Source organism: Morone saxatilis, unplaced genomic scaffold (assembly GCF_004916995.1).
Source record: "Morone saxatilis isolate NCDOM2014 unplaced genomic scaffold, NCSU_SB_2.0 Contig16, whole genome shotgun sequence".
NCBI lineage: Eukaryota > Metazoa > Chordata > Actinopteri > Moronidae > Morone > Morone saxatilis.
This window is the reverse complement of record NW_023339718.1, coordinates 24,272,016-24,291,999: the sequence shown is the minus strand read 5'-3', so window position 1 is coordinate 24,291,999 and position 19,984 is coordinate 24,272,016. Positions and strand designations below refer to the sequence as shown.

Genomic DNA, 19,984 nt, shown 5'->3' with positions numbered 1-19,984 from the left:
TCAACGTGAGCAGAGCAGTTGGCCGCGCTCCTGTCTCCTGGTTCTTAGGTCAAATATCTCAATTCAAACCACAAATTCGGTTGCTATTTTCTTAGCATAGATGAAATGATCGGCGAATATACTGCAGGAGGTCCGACTAGTAGTGAAGTCATTATTCTGACGTTTATACACAGTTGCATGTGCGTACCTGGTTGGATCTATAGGGGCACATGGCAAAGCGGACGGTCCTCATCTCGTACGTTTTTATATGAGACTGGGTTGCTGCAAACCAGTTAGTATTTTTGTTTATTGTGCCTCGACAGATGAACTGACGATGGAGTCCAGGCCTTGTTGTTGTAAAGCAGGTTTTTCATACACCAGCTGATTAATTTGCCTAATTTTCACAGGTCTTTAGACCTTGGTGGAAATGCAGACAACAATGGCCTGAAGGAATCTTTTAGTTCCTTGAGAAATAGCTTCTGGCCTTAAAAGTCCAGGTTCTTTGGGTGGAAACTCAGATTTATCTCAAAAGCTTTAACTGCGGATGATATCCCTTCAGGCTAAAGACTAAACTTGATAAAGCACTCAAGGCTCTGATATCTAGCAATGTTCTCCCTTGACTGGGTAACACACCTTCTTTGCAGTGTGTGTGTGTTTGTGTGTGTTTGTGTGTCTCAGTGTGTGGTCATTTTTACTCTGATGAAAGCTCCCGTGCTCCCGGGTATTCAGTGGGATTAACATAATTGTAGTTAATTGCCATGGAAATGGCCTGTGAGGCTTATCTGAAGCGTTCACTGAGGGCAAAACAGATTGTCCCTCTGTGGATGCTGAAGTCAGGGGGTCTTCCCTCCCTGAGCACAGTTAAACACAATATACACACTCAATCTACATACCTCAGAGTGGCATAATACGATTTTCCACATTTTAATGGATATTAACACACATATACACAGACTACAAGACACAAATGTACTGACATCAACCAGCACACACACTCAACCGGGAATTAACAAGATCACACACTGTGTCTGTGAAAGATGACCAAATCATTAGCTAAATACTGAAACTGTCAAATTTAATTATTTCATAAACAGTTGAAATTTATTGGACAGTAACTGCCGCCCCTCACATCTTAAATTGTGTCACAAAGCTAAATTATTTTCAGTCCTCTGGCAAACACACTAATGATGATTGATTCAGCCCTTGACTCGATTGAGTAACTTTTTATTTTAGTACTTGCTGAAGGGGCAGGAATGTAAAAAAAATAGATTTACAGGCCTTCTGTTAACTAGGAAATGCCCACTGCAGCTGAAATACCCCCAAAATAAGCATTTAACTGTATTTTGGGTAATGCACTGTACTGTTAAAGAACCAGTGTGTAGGATTCAGTGGCATCTGGCAGTGAGATTGCAGATCGCAACCGAAATCTTTTGACTCAACCTAAACGTGTAAGAGAAACTACGTTGGCCATGAAAAATGCAAAAAAGCCATAAAACTGGCTAATTCTAAGTAACAAAAATACAACAATTCTCATTTTTAGGTGATTATACACTATATTATATTCCATTTTTGCCAATAGACCCTATTAAATGTTACACACTGGACCTTTAAAGCTGCTAACAACGTGCAATTTCAATTTAAAAAATCTCTGATACACTCACTGTGTGCTATCTGTCTAGTGCCAAAAGGACAAAGTTAGTAACCAGCAGGTGCTCATAGTGAACATAGGCAACTAGAGCCACTGGATGTGTAAAAAGGCAACTGTATAAAGTATAAAGCAATAATCTGTCAATGTTGTAATTACAGCTTGTTGTGATGCTTTAAAGTGGCCTCAAAGTGTAGTTATTAGCTCCTTTAGCACAAATGTAATTTTACCTAATTTTCTCCTTCTTTTGTTATGTAAAATCATTTAACTTCTCTTCCATAATCAGTTTTCTCCTCTGGGACAGGAATGCATTTAGCCAGGCTCCTCGCAGCTGACAAATTCAGAATCAATTTTATTGATCTGAACAGCATTTGCTATCTGCTCTGGATACTTTCCTCTGTGTATTTTACCATATAATGCACAGCCATCTCACAGGCTAAAGATAGTTCTTTGTTGAAAAAAATGCATTGAGCCACTGCAGGGAAGTCACATACAGTTTGTAAATGCAAATTCAACAGTTTGTATATAAATGGAGCAACATCCAAATGTATTTTTAATGACAATTGCAAATACTTTTAAATACATAATTGTGGATTTCTATTACTACATTTATTTAAAACAATGTGTGTGTGTGCACCACAAATACATTTGTGAACCTTATTTTATATATGGAGTTGTTTTACATTTATATACAACAAGTAATTTTGTAGAGAGTCATTTATATATAAAGTCTAAAATACATTTGTGAATTGTTCATTAACACTGAGACTGATCTGACTCTATAATGATGCATAGAAACTTAAGCCAAAGCCAAATCACAGCTATTCATGACCGTTTCTTTGTCATGTGGTAAGACTGCTGCAAACTTATCCAACATCACTGAATCTGTTCGACGGTCCGTCTGTAGCCACACTCCAGCAAGCTTTCAGACAACTTCTTCAAAATGTTGCCATTGCGATGCTTTCTCACATCCAAATACAAAATAGGATTTCATATTCTTTCATTAAATTTGACATTTAAGAAAATATATAGAAAATATATATAAATATATATTATATAAAAAAATATTAGTCATGCATAATTCCTAAAATAATTATGCTATAAGTTCAATAAACTGTAAATGTTAGTTCGAGAAACCACATTTTATATTTTATATTTTTGATGCAATAATTAACTGCTGTAAACTGTTAATGTCTTCCATGTCACAGACAGACTAAGATCCTCAGCGAAGCACAAGCTCAATACAATTTCAAACAAAGCTTAGTGCTATTGCAAAATTTTTCTTTATAAATCACACTGATGGTGCAGCACTATACTGAACCTCTTTATATAGAATGTCTGCGCTGTTCAGGGGGTTCTTAGTTGAAACAATATTTCAAAGGGAGTACAATAATGAAAAAAGTGTGGACCACTGGTTTTAAATAACCAGGTTACTCAAAAAAAGCTGGTTGTAACCTGGTGACTTATAGATCCTGCTCAGTCTAGTCACACAGGTGTTTTTACTTATGCTAGACATTTATTTTTTTACCTGTTATAGTGGGACAACTCACCCTGTTTTCATTCTCATTTGTACACAGACGTCACATAATTCCCTGTGTAGCTTTCCCCAACGTCCACCTGACTACAGCTCTAATCAGCTAGAGTAATTGGTAACAGCTGCGTGGGTGTGCACAGCCTTTAAGTGCGTGTAAATGCACTGAATGTCTCACTTGGACACTTGAATAGAGCAGAGCTATTGTTGATGTTATTAGAAACACCTGTGATGTTCCTACAATGACATCATTAAACATGTGCTGTTATGGTTTGACTTTCTTACCTGACTTAAGTATCCAAAAGTGGTTTATAAAGAGAGAAGGTCTATATGATTTGAGAGGAATTTCCAAAACTATGTTCAAAAAGCAATGAGTGAGGACTAATGTACAACCATATTGTTTTAGTCAAAGGAAATATGTCAGTTTGAACAAATGTTTAAAATAACCAGTATGAAAATGGATGGTTAGAAATAAACATTGAACGACAGAGTATACGATGTGTACGTTGTTTTTCGTTTTGTTTTGATTGTGGATTGTTTTTTGAGTTGATGATTGCAATCCCCTTGCCTCACCCTCCTGTTCCAAGAGTGGAAGAGAAACTATTGTGGCCACAAAATTAGCAAAAAAACATGAATGGCCAGTGTTTGGATTGTTTGTTCTGGGCTACTGTAGAAACAAAGGTAAGGTAACAAAAACACAACTATTCTTATTTTCAGGTGATTGGACAACCATCCAATCAGATAGGGGAAGCTCCGGTTCCAACATCTCAGCTCTGGTCAGGCTCAACTTGGGTCTCTCTTGAGTCAAAAACAATCAATGTATATGATTTATATGTGAAATGGGATATATGTCTTGTTGTAGGTACTATGTGTGTGTGGCCGTCCTGATCTACTTCCTTCCTCTGCTGGTGATGGGTTGTGCTTATCTGGTGGTGGGACTGACCCTCTGGGCCAGTGAGATCCCTGGAGACTCTTCCGACCGCTACAAGGAGCAGCTGACTGCCAAACGCAAGGTAACCTGCATTTTAGATAGCCGCCCGCAGCTTTGGAATTGTCAACTACAGTAATCAGATTACTTTAACCTTGGCACAAGGACTTTCATAAACTGCAGCCCCAGACAGGCTGTGATGCTCATGTCTACATAACCTGTATTCTTTTCAGCCCAGCGCAAACTCTTCGTCTTCTGTTTTTTGCCATCAGCTCTCATCCTCTGCATCCTCTACCTGTTACTTTTTCAGTCATCTTTCATGGCCCATGCTTGTCAGGTGTGCTCACAGTTTCAGTGTTGCAGTCCCTTAGACAATACTCTCCTAATAAAGACAGTTGCAAAGACTTGCCTTTGTGACTCAAGAACATGAAGTTGGAATCCTATGATACTTTACATAGACATATTTACTAAGGTGTCTCTGTAGTGAACATTCAGTCTGGCTCTGCTAACTGTAATATTCATTATATTTCATCCTATTGTACTTTTTTTCAGTATTTTCTATCTCCTCATGTCTTGCTTTGATTCACTTGTTTATTTACCTACTTTTAGCCATGATAACACAGATGGCAATGTGGGCCAGTCAATTGGTCTGCCACTTTTCTGCAGACTGAAATATCTCAACAACTATTGGCTGATTGCAGTGAAATGCTGTATAGAGGTTCGGATGTACCCTTCGGTGATGTGGTTGTGATTTATGAGTGAAATGTCTCACTATTGGATGGATTGTCATGAAATTTACACACACACACACACTCATGTCTGACACGAGTCCACGTCTAACTCTAATGAGGCAGCCTCACAGATCTGTCATGCCTGTCCACGTACATTATTTTTAATTCATTGTCAGTGAGCAATGCCTGTTATTGACAGCACTAATGATGTGCCATATGTTCATTCGATTTCCATTTTGAAAGACCGAAAGTTCAAAGCAGCTGAGCTTTTTCTGGATGGAAAGATTTGCTGCCACTTGTTTAGCCCACAGAGAAGCGTGTTAAAGGGAAGAGAAGGTGAATGCTCAGTCCTTAGAGGAGACCATTAATGCAGTGCAGCATGTCTCATCGTCAAGATTGAAAACGCAAGCACAAAACTGACAAAACCTCACCGTAACATCATGGTGATTGATGGGATTGGACGTTGGAAGTTTTACATGTATTATGTATTATATATCATTTATGGAACAAGTATACTTACTAGTTTGTACTAGATGTCTGGCATTTGGACAATAAACAAAAATCAGTAATACCTCTGGCAGCATGAAGGCTTTTTGCAATATTAAAGAAATACCAATTTGTCATTCCCTGCATTCCCTGGCCCTTCTGCCTTTCTGATCTAGTCTGAAAAATAAATGGACATGTGAAATCCAGAATGGAGGAGGGAGCATAGCAGTAAAAATGACTGTATGAAAATATGTTGGTGTCATGTGTCCAACAGGTGGTGAAGATGATGATCGTGGTGGTGTGTACGTTTGCCATTTGCTGGTTGCCTTTCCACGTCTACTTCCTGCTGCACCAGTTCTTTCCTGACATGTTTGAAAAAACGTTCATCCAGCAGGTTTACCTGGCCATCATGTGGCTGGCTATGAGTTCCACCATGTACAACCCCATCATCTACTGCTGCCTTAATGACAGGTTAGTCAGCACCTACACACACACACACACACACACACACACAGCGCAGCTATACTTGTAAGGACATTCCATTGACTTCATTCATTGTGGACAGCCAACCCAACCCCTGACCCTAACCTTAACCATAACCTGACTGCATCCCTAAACCTAACCATAACCTAACCTCAATACCTCGCCCCAAACCATAACTCAGAAGACCTCAGAAATGATGTTTTTCCATAATATGACCAGTTCTTGGTTCCCATGAGGACTACTGGTCCCATCAAGGTCAGCAAGAAAAGGTCCCCAATAGGTAACAAAAATGTGCGACACACACACACACACACACACACTAATGTATTACTGATTGAGCTACTGTAAATTCTTAAATATGTACCTGAACTGAGGCGCCTGGTAGCTCACCTGGTAGAGCTGGGGCAGGTACCAATGTTGAGTCCTTGGTGCAGTGGCCATGGGTTCAAATCGGACCTGTACGTGTAATCCCCTCTCTCTCTATCCCCTTCCTAACTATCTTCAGCTGTCCTATCTAAAAAGGGGAAAATAAATGTATACTTGAACTGCAGAGAGAACAAGGCATCAGCTTGAATCTGGTTTGTATTAGAGACGGACGTAACGTTAGCTTGTAAGCTAACACCGCCTCATTGACTGCACAGAAAAGCATCAAAACTTGTTAGGTTGTAAATTATTTCAATTAATTTCTATAATTTCCTATGGCGTAGTGTTTCATTACACTATTTGTAACTTCATGAACTGAATAATTTATTCCTTTTAGTTCCAGTATAGTCCCATGATTGGTGATACTATCCTCATGTACATTCTTTCTCAATTTTTTTGTCCTTTGACAAAATAAAGTGGTGGGAATATGTATAGTTTTTTTTTTTTTTTTAAGAAAAGTAGGCAACTCCTCAGGGGGTAAAATGTTTTTGTCTTGTTTAGCAGCAATCATATTGTCCTTCAAAACTGCATCCAATGACACACACACACACACACACACCGTCAGCTACACTCATCGCATAGCAATATCCCATCCTACACTGCCGCCTTAGTGACAAGCAGTTGAAAACTCAGCCGCGGCAGAGACTGCTTATGCTTACTTTGAGATTGCTCGTCTGGAAAGAAACCTCAAAGATTCTACACATGGAATGAAGTTAGAATAAACTTCTAACTTTAAAACCCATCTCTGAAAGTTGCTAAATCCCACTGTGAACATGAACAGTTTACTCTCAGACTGTGGCGTAATTAGCATTCTGCCTGTCAACAAAAATGTCAATGAATTAAAAAATCTGTCTGGCAAAATAAAGACAGATGGTCAACTCTGCTTGTTGTCCTTCAATCAATCATCTCCCATTGTCTTCCATTGCGGCCACCTATTAATTGTCTTTGTGCTGTTGGAGAAATGAGATTTCACACTTGGGTGTTTTCGCCTCTGAAATTCATTAAGTCCTAAAAATGAAAATATGTGGGTTGGACCGCAGTGAGCGGAGGTTTAGTCATCATTCTGTACAGGATATCAATCGGCTTTTGTCTCTATCAGCTCAGCCGATTTAAATTCAAATGCGTGTCCTCTCAGTTTCCATCAATCTCCTCATCTCTCTCCTGCTCTCAGCGATTGACATTTCCCTTTTCCACCCTTCACTTCTCTCCCTGTCTGGGCTTTGTGTGTGTGTGTATGTTTTCAGGTGTTTCCATTCCAGCCCGTTGTGATGCCTTTATCTCATCCACACGATTCTTATTTCCATCATCTCTTCCTTCAGTGTTTTTTGTCATTTATATACAACACAGAAAAATATTTTTTGCATCTAAATGAACACCTGCCAAACAGCAAGTGCTGCCTAATTTAGTGTTTTAATAAAGGTCAGTAGTAAATGTCACATGCAACACTTAGTCTTAATTAACATCACAATGCTTTTGTTACACACAGTTGTGCTTTTTCCCTATTAGCCAATCCTAATCAGAATGCAAACACTGTATCAGTCAGTCTTGTCTGTCACTGTGGCTCTACAACAAGCTGTATAGTAAACAAAAATCTTGTCAGATTTCCAAATTGGCTGCTTTTAATAGAGTGAAGTGGGAAAATGTTTTTGTTGCAGCTGAATATGTAAATAATGAATTGGTTTAGGATCACTGTCATGAGATTTTGTCTATTTGGCATTTGTGTAAACTGCATTACGTGATCATCTAACTGAATAACATAGCACCAACAACTGTTGCGCTTACTTTAGAAATTCTGTTTCTGAAATCAGTTTTCAGCTAGTTTATAAAAGAAACAGTAGTATGTCCATACACATGACCTCATCTGTGATCTTCATCCCTGATGTGCCATTGACTAAAGATGTGGTTGTTGAGACCCATGATGTTGTATTTCCTTTGGTCAGCAAATGAAGAGTTAATATCATGGGCTTTCTGATATGCTCTTTGAAAGTAATCCAACACTTAAGTGGGTCCCATAAATGTCTTAAAATGTTTTTCTTTTTTCAACTATAATTTCTAAAGGATTTGTGCAAAAATGTAAGGATTTCATTGTTGTTGGATGTTAAGGAATTTTAGACTTATTTAAGAATAAGATACAGATTGCAACAGCTGTGCCCTTTAAACCTACATTAATTGCATTTTTGCCTTCAGGGGCAGCTCAACAAGCTGTAGACTGATTTCCTTATAAAGCTGATGTTGCTAATGTGTTAGCATGCAGTTGTTTATTTATACATCCTGAAACAACATTAGCATTCACTTGGAGTCTCAGTCCATCACACAAATTTAATTTTAACAGGCTATTCAGCCTCCCACCAACTGAGGGAGGGAGAGAAATATCTGGCTCTTTAGCTGCTAAATGCACCACCATGTTCACCAAATTCCCAATAAAACACACTCTTGATTAATTAAATACACTTCACTTCTACAGTGTTTCTTAGTCTGGTAATGCCAGTAACTTAACATGGCTAATGTAGGCAAACTGAGAATGGAAATTATTATGTAACTGAGTCAGTTTGCTGACTTTACTTGTGCTACTGTTCTGCTATTTTTTAGCATTTATCCATATCCTGTAATTGTCCCTTGTCGCCACAATGGCTTTAGCAAAAGATACACAAGACTGGTGGGTGAACCAGTCAGTTAAAGCCCCTACAAGTCACTTGTGCTCATTCTGGTGGCCTCTGAGGATGCTTGGTTATATTGTCCACCGCCTAGTTTAATTAATTTTAAGGGGAATCCAGCTGAATCTGACCTGGTGGCAGGCATTAAGATTAACTATATGGAAATAGCCAGTCTTCTTGCTGATGGTATTTTTTGTTTACATGGGTCATATAGAAACATCAGTATTAAATTAAGTCTGTTTCAGTTAAAACTAAAACCAAACCAAACCAACCTAAGTATGGCTAATTGTTGCTTTTCTTGCACAGGTTTCGTGCTGGTTTTAAGCAAGCTTTCCACTTCTGCCCCTGTGTCCCTCGAGGCTCCTACGAAGGCCTGGAACTCAAGTCCACTCGCTACCTTCAGACACAGACAAGTGTTTACAAGGCCAGCCGGATGGAGACCACCGTGTCCACTATTCTCCAGGTTGGGGATGACGTGGAGCAGCCCAAGGTCAAGGCGATAGCAGGTCCAGGGCTTGGAGGGGCTGTGGTCGGGGCCAAACCACATGGCTCCTCACTGGACCTCACCTCGAATGGGTCATCATCCCGAAGCGTCTCCAAAACAGTATCGGAGACGTCCAGTTTCTACTCCAGTAACAACCTGCAAGAATAGACCTCAAACACAGGTGGCGTTTTGCCAGACAGAAGGGAGAGTGAGTGAGTTGACTGTTCAGATTGTTGCTTTTGCCTGCGTGTATTGCTGCAAAAGTACAGCGTGAATGTGTGAGTTTGTCTGCCAGTGACTGTGGCTTTGAGTTTTTGATGAATACATTTCCAGTGTTTTCACTGGAACGTTATGTTAGGTAATTTGCAAGTGAGACAATGTCCCTGGTCACTGAGTGGTGTCTTCACCCACAACGCCCTTGTATAAAATACTCATGCCACTCACAGCTAATGATTAACTCCCAGAAAGGTTTGCTCGGTGCCAAAAACTGATGATGAGCACTTAGACGACATGAGCACATTCCAGTTCAAAAGCCAAACAGAAGCAGACGCTAGCGCATCCAATCTTCACAGCCTCTACTTGCCACACCAACCATCTCTTAGTGCGGAGTGAAGGTTCACACATCCGCAGTCACACAAGCTGTGTGACTTCACACAGTCTATTTTGGAGCGGAGCTATAACATGAGACCAGCATGCTGTGAACACAATGTTTTTTTAGGGGTGTTCTCTGCAAAATAGACCGAGCTTGGAGACCTTGGGTTTTCAGAAGGTTCTCTACACCTCTAGTGGAGAAAACCTGGCTTCCACAGGAACTCTGCCCCCAGAAGGTCCACGTTGAAAACAAAGGCAGATGTGTGGTTTCAGTTGAAAGGCTCTCCCAGAAGAAAAACAACAAAGCATAAACTCTGAACTTTGCATGTTTGAGTGTGGGCATTCATGTGTTTGCTGATCAGAATGCCAACTCTATCTCCCTGAGCAGGACCCCCTGAGCAATTGGATGTGCAAGTTGAGTGCCAGTCTGGTTGAAGGAGTGCTCTGAAGATCCCCTGCAGGTGTTGCTGAAAAGTTCTGGCAATTACCTGAAACGCCGGCAGCATCTAGTTCTACTTTCATCTGGCTAAACACTGTCTTCAACAGCTGGGAGCATCTTCTCTGAAACATAGAGGTGCTTCAAATGGTGAGGAGGCAATAGTGATCCTCAAGTGAAAACTGACTAAAACCCTCAATCCCAGATAATTCCGGCCATGACAACACTAAACCCTGTCTAAACAGTCCTGGCGTGTAGCATAAAGATCGACCTGCAATGGAGAGCGTCTGAAACATTCCAGTTTCCTACTGTATAAATAGGTTCACAATAATAACTCTCCCCTGTCTGTGTAACCCGCTCCACCTTTATCAGACACCAGGTCATGATCTGAATGCAAGGCACCACTTTTAAACTGTGAAATATTTATGTAACTCTCATTAGCTGCTCTACCCTTCCACCTGGCAGTAACATGCACTCTGTGTCTTAATGCGATTTGGCTGGATTATATTTATGCCAAACAAATATATCTCCAATACACATACACAGTACACATCTCTTGTTGCCTGTTTCATTGTTTCATTTTTCTTGGTATCTGTACTTTCAAATATCCACATTTTATATGCTGTCGCTCCATCCAAATGTAATCCAGCCATACAAGATGCATGTTAATATCAGGTTTAAAGGGCTTTGTAGACGTTGCAGCCTAGAATGTGCACAAGCAGCCTGTTAGCTGTAGCTTTCTAATGTGCAGTGATGTGCCTTGCTGCGTAGCATAATGTCTGTAAAAGGGCGAGGGGAGTAGAGACGCAGCTCACTCTGCTGGGGTCCAGGAAAAAGGAAGGTTACATGGGCTGCGGAATCCTACTGGGACAAACTGTCTTAACCTCCTACAGTGGTAAACACGCACACACATACACACGCGCTCACACAGATACATAAAACCACTGTAAAAAATGACAAGCTTGGCATGGGATATTAGTGAAAACATATTAAGCTTGTCAAACTGTCAGTACCACAGTGGATTTCTTTCAAGACACTCACTTGCATAGTTGCATGTATTTTTATATATATAATTTCTCAAAGGAAATCAAGTTAATTAATGGAAGCCAGAAGTTTTTTTTACCAAAAACATCCTGGAGTGAGCGTAATAACTAAATCTTCCTTCATCAGACACAGACACACACAATGTGAGAAACAAGAAAAAATCCACTTTAATAAGTCTTAGTGAAGTATTTAAGTTTAAAGAAACATTTCTTCATTAGTAATGCATTGGAAATTAATTCAACATTATTATCACATTATCAGCCCTTGGTCGTGTTCAAATCATGTTTCGAGATGGATATTCTTTGCAGCGTGCATACACAACACATGCACACACACATTTGGAGAGTGATCACCTGTTGACACCCATCATTCTACTTTCACACATACGCACACACAGTTGCCCTCCTGACTCCTGATTTATTCTCAGCGCACAAAAGCTGTTGTTATAAATTCCAGTGTCAGCTGACATGAAACCAAGGAACAGATGTGCGGCAACATGACTTTATTGGAATCACAGTGACAATCAGTATTATATCACTGTATTCATCAAAGGCAAAGCTGGCAAAACTTTGTCTTGGAGACATGGAAACATATCTAACACTAAAGTATGAACATGGTGCAGGGACAGCAGGAGGTCACACTCACAGAGGCTGGAATATAAAAGTAGTACATCCTGCAGGACATTTGGGAGATTCATGTCTTGGCCAAGTCATCAGTTCAGTGATGAGAACATCAAAATCATACATCTCAGGCTTTGATGCTGTGTGCTAACACATTACGTTGAGTTATAGTCTGGGACTTCAACTTTGAAATGTTTTTACTACAATTATAATACACATTTGGTAGGATAGTGTTTATGCCCTCAAGATTCGTGCATTTTGAAAATGATATAATTTGACATATCATTAACCCAATATATTACTGTGAGTGATATAGCCAGATTTGTTTTTGGATGACATGCAATCATTTACGGTAAAGTGAACCCCACTCCTTCAGTTAGTATGGAAACACACGGATGTCTTAGAATGCAGGGAAAGCAGTCCCTATACAAATAAATACAAATAAAATATGTGAAAGTTGTGTTAAGACAAGTGTGTTCAGTTTAGTGAACACAGACTCCAGTTATTTCTGTTCTTTTATGCCAGCCTCTCGTCTCTGTATGTTTATGAATCAAATTACATCAGATACAGGCACATTTTTCACTCATTTTAGATGTGTCACCCTGGCTTAACTGACATCGAACTGTGTCTTTCCATTATATACAACACACAGGAAGGACCTGAATTCCAAACTGAACCAACAGCCTCTGTCATTTAACATTTGTAAAGTCACACATTTTTAGGACATTCAATACAGTCCAGCAAAGTGGTAAATAATGGTAATACTGATTACCAACATGCAAGTAAGAACGAACAACAGTGGAGTTTATGCCGGCTTTCCATCAATTACAGCTCACTGTGGCTTATTCCACGGTCCAGTTAATTTTGTATTCACCAGTGACAACCAGAGAGTAAACACCTGACAAATATAACCCAATCTCATGCTCTCATTTCCCAAATTCCCAGCCAGTTGGCAAGCTCCTGAATGCACAATTAGACAACTGAATGACCTTAAATAGATTTTGGGATTCTGATGGTTGCAAACGGTATGCAGAATGATTCATTTCTCGTTTGTATTTTAAGGAATGGGACTGTCCTGGTACGATGTCTAGAAATGCATGGACACAACACTTGTACATGTGTTATATATGTGTAAGTGTTGGACAATATTGGGCTTCTTGCTAACACTAGACTCATTTCCATGCAACAGTATATGGTACGTGTTTAAGTGTCTACTATAGCTCTGCAGAGTTTGTATGCTATGTTCAAGTGTGGTCTTCGAGCCTACTACAGCTCTGAATAGCGTGTGCTAAAGTGTTAGCCAGTGGATTAGTATGAATGAAAGCCCCTAAACTTCAAATCATAAGTATTTCTATATAGCATGAAATGTGAATGAGGAAATAAGCATCATTCAAGTCTGAAAATAAAAAACTTGCATCATCGGGACTATGTGGGTGTGGATGATCACATTTAAATGACAGTGCCCTGGCAACATAAGCAAACAACCCACAACTCTCATCAGTTTGATTGAAATACTGCTAAATCCTGATTAGTGCACAGAACTGAGCCCCACCCACGTCAAACCAGTGAGGAGAGCACAGGGGGGAAAAACTGAAATCTATTTGTGAAACTTTGGTTGAAAATGTTGTTTATGTATGTTAGGACTTTTAAATAACCAAAATCCAGCCAAACATTAAATTTTTTGAGCATTCAAAGATGTAAATTGGTCTAAAATAATGTTTTAGAAATAAATGCTGGATTAAAAGAGAGCAGGAAAGGCAACAGACCATCTCAGTATCAGGACATTTCAGCCTCAGAGTCCCAGAGCAAGTGAGCCGGGAGAGCATTGCGGTTGATGTCATTAGAATGTAGTTATCTGATTACAGTATGAACGAGACCTGCACCCTTGATGCCTCCTGCCCTGATATGATGATTTGGAGTCAGTGAGCTGGATAAGGAAATGTTCCATGTCTGCATATAATCCTCCAAGTAAATTATCTCATATTGTAAGTGTACAAGAGTGCAAATGAGATTGTTGTTGTCTCTAGCTTCACCAGTTTATTAGTGTTGCAACATTAAAAAAAATTATGTTTCACAGCCTTGCTAATCTTAACAGCCACAGCCATAGCCATAATTCCAGCAATGCCCACATCTATAGCCATGTGAACAGTCCCAGTAAAGCTACAACCACAGCTTGTCACAGTGACAGCCACGGCAGCAGTCAGTCATGAAATGAATGCCACCACATTCCTATGTAGCTAACTGCAGAGCTTACATAAACCATTAGGTTTACATGGCTGCTAAAGTGTTACAAAACCTTTACCTCATTCATGTCAGCTGCTATCTTAGGTTTGTTTTGGCACACAACCTGCACCCATCCAGCCACAACACTGAGTGCACTCCTGCTGTGCTCACAGCCAGTGGAAATGGCTGCAGTTGGAGCTCGGCCCTGCTGGGGTCTGGTAATGACTGAATGGTGGTAACTAACTGGTGGTTTCCAACCTATGTGTGAAACCTTAATAGAAAGTGATGTCCTTGTGTGATCTATCGTCACATGACGTCTGAGCTTTGAGCTGTTCATTTCAAGAGGGATTTTTTTTTACCTTTTTTGACTTTGACTTTGTCAGTGTTTCATTTAAATAATTATTAGAGGACTGAAAAGGTAAAACTAGATCTAAAGGTCCAGCATGTAACATTCAGGAGGATCTATTGGCAGAAATGGAATGAGTAGGGAGCGGGTTTACCACTGTAGTTTCTCCTATATACTTTGACATTCAGTTGAGGTGAGCGGTTTCAGTTGGTTCTACAAACTCACTACTAGATGCTACAAAATCCTATGCACTGGTCCTTTTTTTTTAAAAAAAGCCAAGATTACACAAACCAAACTCCAAATTAACTAACTAATTAATTAACTATTAACTAAATTTCATGTAGGAGACAGGTTCCTAAAGTGGTTCAAATTTGGATTTTTCACAGAACCTTCACCTGTGGAATAACAAAGTCAGGTCAATTGTAATTACTGTAATTGAAAAAAAGGATAGTAATACAAATAATTGTGTGTTTACTTTAAGTGTCCTTTTTTTTAATTTCTTTTTAACCTGTGGGCAGAGAATGTGATTAAGCCACACAAACAGGGTAACCAACCATGTCAAAGAGAAATGAATCTGATTGATTTGGTTTGTTAGTGCAATGTAAAAACATCATATAGAATGTGAATCCCAGCCAACCCCCTCTCAATTTAATTAAAGGGGTAAATGACCGGCCTATTATTATATAATGTATCCAGAGTATCCATTAAAATGTATCAGCTGTCTGAGCCAGTGAGAGGAATGTAGAAGTGGAGTGAGCACTCTGAACGTACACTCCAAACACACATCTTATCATCTCAGAATCTTTTTATTTATTTATTTTTAATTTGACCGCAGTTCCCTAATCATAGCCAGCAAGCCAGGGATAATCCACACCCTGCGTCCTGAATGCAGAGTATGTTCCCCTCAAACGCCCATCACTTGGACGGGTCAAGTGGAGCGTTTGAACGAGAGGCTGCGGCTTTAATGAATGTGTAATCAACTTTGTTCAGCGAGTGCTCCTTAAATGAGCGTACGGCAGGCTCTCTCTTTCTCTCTGCCTCTCTAATACACAGACACACACTCACAGCCCTCGCTGATGAGCGCTGTAGCGTTGGAGACAAAAGATGCCAGCTTGTTGCTGAGGAGAGGCGCCAGGCAGGCTACACAGCGGGGTGAATAGCCTCATCAGCACCATCTCTTCCTGTGTTTCTATCCATCACTCACTCTCCAATCATGTTAATTACAGCAGAGAAGTGGAGAGGGCAACCAGCCGAACACACACAGAAGCATACACACACACACACACATATTTTTGCCAGTGACATGGATGCATGCTTGTGTGAACAGATTGGTGCACTTATCTGCACAGTGACCTAAGTAGTTTTGAGAGTGCCACACGTGGCTAGCGTTTAACATTCACTGATGACTCACAGTGCACTTCATTGAGAAAAATATATGTAATTTATAAGAATGTGTGCACAAATGATGCTCCATCCAAAGTAAATGGCATCATGTGCATCAGTATAAAAAGAGTAATTATCTTAGTTGCAAGGGTCAAAACCACAGCACCCGGCAAATATGAACTAAAGAGCAGCGAAGAACAACCTCTGCAATATATAATCGATGTAAAGATGTGTGTTGCTGCAGTTCAGCGGCTCAGTATTGTTGCTTTGTGAAAAGTACTCTTTGGTTTTCTTTATCTTGCACAAATGCCAACCTTTCCAGTGGTCTCTTTTGTGAATCTGCTGTACTTTTGAATGTGACATTTTGTTTACCATGATATAGAAATGTCTGTATCTGTGTTGTGTTGTGAAATTCATAAATCTATAGAAAGATGTACTGTACAGAACATGGGACTGTGAGTACTTTGAGGAAAAGGGATTGGACTCTGGGGAACGATTCCGACTTTGTGCCATGGAGATACATCTCCATTGTGTGTGCCAATACAGATGGTCATATACCTCTCCATCACCCTGCAATTGACTGTGTCTGAAATTAATATTACTGCTTTTACTGAATCTACCACATATGGGAAATTTGGTTCCAGGCAGGGTGAGCCTCTAGTTTTATTTATTTAATAGCATCAGCTTGCATTAGCCTTACTTTAGCCTCAGTGCAGTGGCATTTAACAGCCCTACTGGGTTTGCCATGTTACAGTTTGTGTTTTTGCTCTGCAGTCCTGTAAGAATATGAAATAAAAATGTATGTTTAAGGATGAGGCACGCTATATTTTATATTTTCTTTATTGTCAACAAATCCCAACAATTAGCCATTTTGTCTCAGCCTGAATTCATGTTCTTGTTACCTGTTTTCTTGTTTGGAGGTGGGTTACAGTCATTAGTGGGTAATGCATCTCCTGCTGACGTCACGTTGACACAGAAGCTTTCAGGAAGATTTTAAAAAAATGTATTAAAAGATCCAGCAACATTTAGGAGGATCTATTAACAGAAATGGAAGGATAACATTTCTTCCATAACTATTTTTAATAGATACAGATCGGCAGCTAGCTAGCATGGATGTATTACAAGACATGGGTAACATATGGCACCCAGTTAAATGAGAAGTTGGTCACACATCGCATGAAAAACCTGAATCTTTGGGTCCACGGAGAAAGCACACTATAGTACTTCTCCAGCCGAGGCGGTGATTCAGAAGTTACGACCAATGCTACACAAATTATATTTTAAAAAAGCCAAAACCAACAATGAATTAAAAACACACATCAATGTGACCTTCTCCTTTATTACAATAAACACACAAACTGAAGTTTATCTTACTACTAGGCTTACTGAGGCTTTTTAAAAGAAGTAAACTATATATTTTTGACCAGAATTTAAGGATTTACTTTTTTAGTTGGAACAAATCAGCTCGGGGCTGACTGAGTGCCCCAGACAGGTTAGAGAAGTCAGAAAGTATTGCAAGAAGGATTAATGCGTTGTTGATTTTGGTCTTCTGGGGGATTTGTTGACAATGAGAACCCCAGCCTTATCCTTTAAAATGCTGACTCTCAGCTTTATTTGAGGGTGATTACATTCACATCCGATCAACCATGGAGACATTGTAGCTCTTTGAATGCATACACCCCAAAGGTACAGATATACAATTCCTACTGTTCCCCCAAGATTTTATTTTTAATCCCTCAAACACCCTTAAAGCTAAAAGTCAGCATTTGAACCTCGCAGTCAGCGTTTCATTTGAAATCCAAAGTGCTGGAATACAGAGCTAACTGATACTGTGCCATATGTGAACATATGTGAATACCGAACATGATTAAGAGATATAAATCTGAAACATACACTGCGTAGTCATCAGGCACATTTCAGACACAGCCATGTGTGCCAGTCTGAGTTCTATACTGTATTGATGTTTTGCTTGTTTCTATCATGCTTACTTATTCCTGAATGATATCTAGGTTGAGACAGCATTTTAAATACCTCTGTTTCTTCAATTCAACCATGCTTTTGCCATTTGAAAAGAAAAAAAAATTAGTTAATCTTGTGTATCTTTTCAATGCAAGTACTGCTCTGAGGTGACTGTGTATCTGTTACTGCTGCCATTGTTACCTGCCATTTGTGGAGTCACATTTACTGTACAGTGGGTGTTTTTATCTGTGCTTATTGCCAAAATCGGGTATCAATTTTAATGTGTTCCATTAAAGAAAAAGATTACAATATTGATATACAATGCACCACATCGGGTTTGTGTTCATTTCAAGCAACAAAGGAAACAAAGGTGCACAACTGAGCGTGTGGAATTATTTTTTTTTCTCCAGATCAAACAACAGTTGCAACTATGGGATGGAAACAAGCATCTGGCACATAAAGCGCAGAAAGGGAATACACCAAACAACAATTTACTTTGTAGATGTGCCACTCTCTGTCTTTGTGAATCCTGACCTGTGAGTAAGGGTGCACAGAGATGAGAGAGGAGGACGAGGAAGAAACTGCAAGCACAGGAGGCTCAGTGTGTGTATGTGTGTTTAAACAGGCGAAAAACAACAGAGGCTGAGTGTGTCGCTGGTGTCAGATAAAACCATGTCTTGTTCTGCAGTGGTCCTTCAGACAGAGCACACTGCATGCATAATAAACAGCTGAGCTGCCTTCATGGGCCTTTAGTACCAAGAGACTCACTATGTGTGACTACAAGATGAAATTTGATCTTGACTTATTGATCAACATTTTATATAATGAAATAGAAAAGCAACAATTACATGGAAAAAAGGACATCCGCTTTGTTTCCACAGTAGCCCAGAACGGACAAACCAAACCCTGGCTCTTGATAGGGCCCTTTGCATTGCAGCCACACACTTGGAAAGCGAGGGTGAGGCAAGTGGGTGGTAATCTGCAACAATACCACTAGATACCACTAAATCCTACACACTGGTACTTTAGGAGCACATTGATTCACTTTGTTATAATATAACATTTCCAAAGATTAATGCAGACTTAATGTTCACAGAAATGGATTAAACATCTCAAGCACGTTGAGTCTAATTGATATTTAAATAAATGAAAACCAATGGCTGCCTGGGAAACCATGACACATTCATTCACAGCAGCATGGTCTATACAATGTTAAGTACTGTGGATATGCAGTGAAATAGCTGAATCATGCAAAACCAGCAGCATGGTTCTTTGAGCTGCTTATACATTTTGTGTTAATGTTTGATAGAATTACATTTGGTCAATTTATTACCCCAGAGTATTCAGTGTTTTGGCTAGAATAGTGTTATTTCGAGACAGAAAAGTCACTAAAACTGAGTTCAGACCACCTTTGGACAGAAAATGTCTCGACTGAAAGCCAGGACCTCATTAGGACATGGTGAGGGAAATTTTATTGCAGGTTTTATGGACTGGAATGATGGGCAGATACTATATACAGAAATAAGCTCCCCCAACCACTGGATCAGGCAGAACCTCCAATCTTATGAGAGATAAACCACAGCCAATGTATGATTTTTAATAAAAGGTCATAATAATCAGGTCCGCTGTCAGCCTTTGGGAAGCTCAGCCCTGCACTGCAGCTGGTTCCTGTCATTTTCCAAACCAGTGGAGAGAGATTCAGCGAGTAAACGTCTGAAGTCTTTCAGAGGAGCCAGAACCTCCAGGTAGCACCATCTGTGCTTCTCTTCATGTCTTCCCACCTTTATATTCTTACTCCATATTAAACACTTTGCTCTGAAAGTGGGGATTACTGGAAGTAAAAGTACAAAACCCAATGTGTTATTATCTAGATTAACGTTCATAGTAAAGTGTTAGAGCACCATATGGCAAAATATAATTCATCAGTATTTTGATGATTTAGAAACATGTGCATTTCCTCTGAAATGGCTTTACAATGAGATTCTCCTAATCAAATCAATAATGTGGACTAACCAGTCTTTAATAAGTGCCATTAGAT

The 19,984-nt window shown here is 39.7% G+C and overlaps 1 protein-coding gene across 1 annotated transcript in view; it reads left to right on the top strand.

The window, feature by feature from the left end:
- Nucleotides 1-18,250, top strand: part of tacr1a (tachykinin receptor 1a) — a 48,707-nt gene extending 30,457 nt beyond the window's left edge. Inside the window, exons 3-5 of the mRNA XM_035658814.1 lie at nt 4,018-4,168; nt 5,575-5,771; nt 9,167-18,250. Of these exons, the coding sequence (XP_035514707.1) occupies nt 4,018-4,168; nt 5,575-5,771; nt 9,167-9,512 (694 nt within the window). The 3' untranslated portion in view covers nt 9,513-18,250. The remainder of the gene's footprint in view (nt 1-4,017; nt 4,169-5,574; nt 5,772-9,166) is intronic.
- Nucleotides 18,251-19,984: the final 1,734 nt, after the last annotated feature.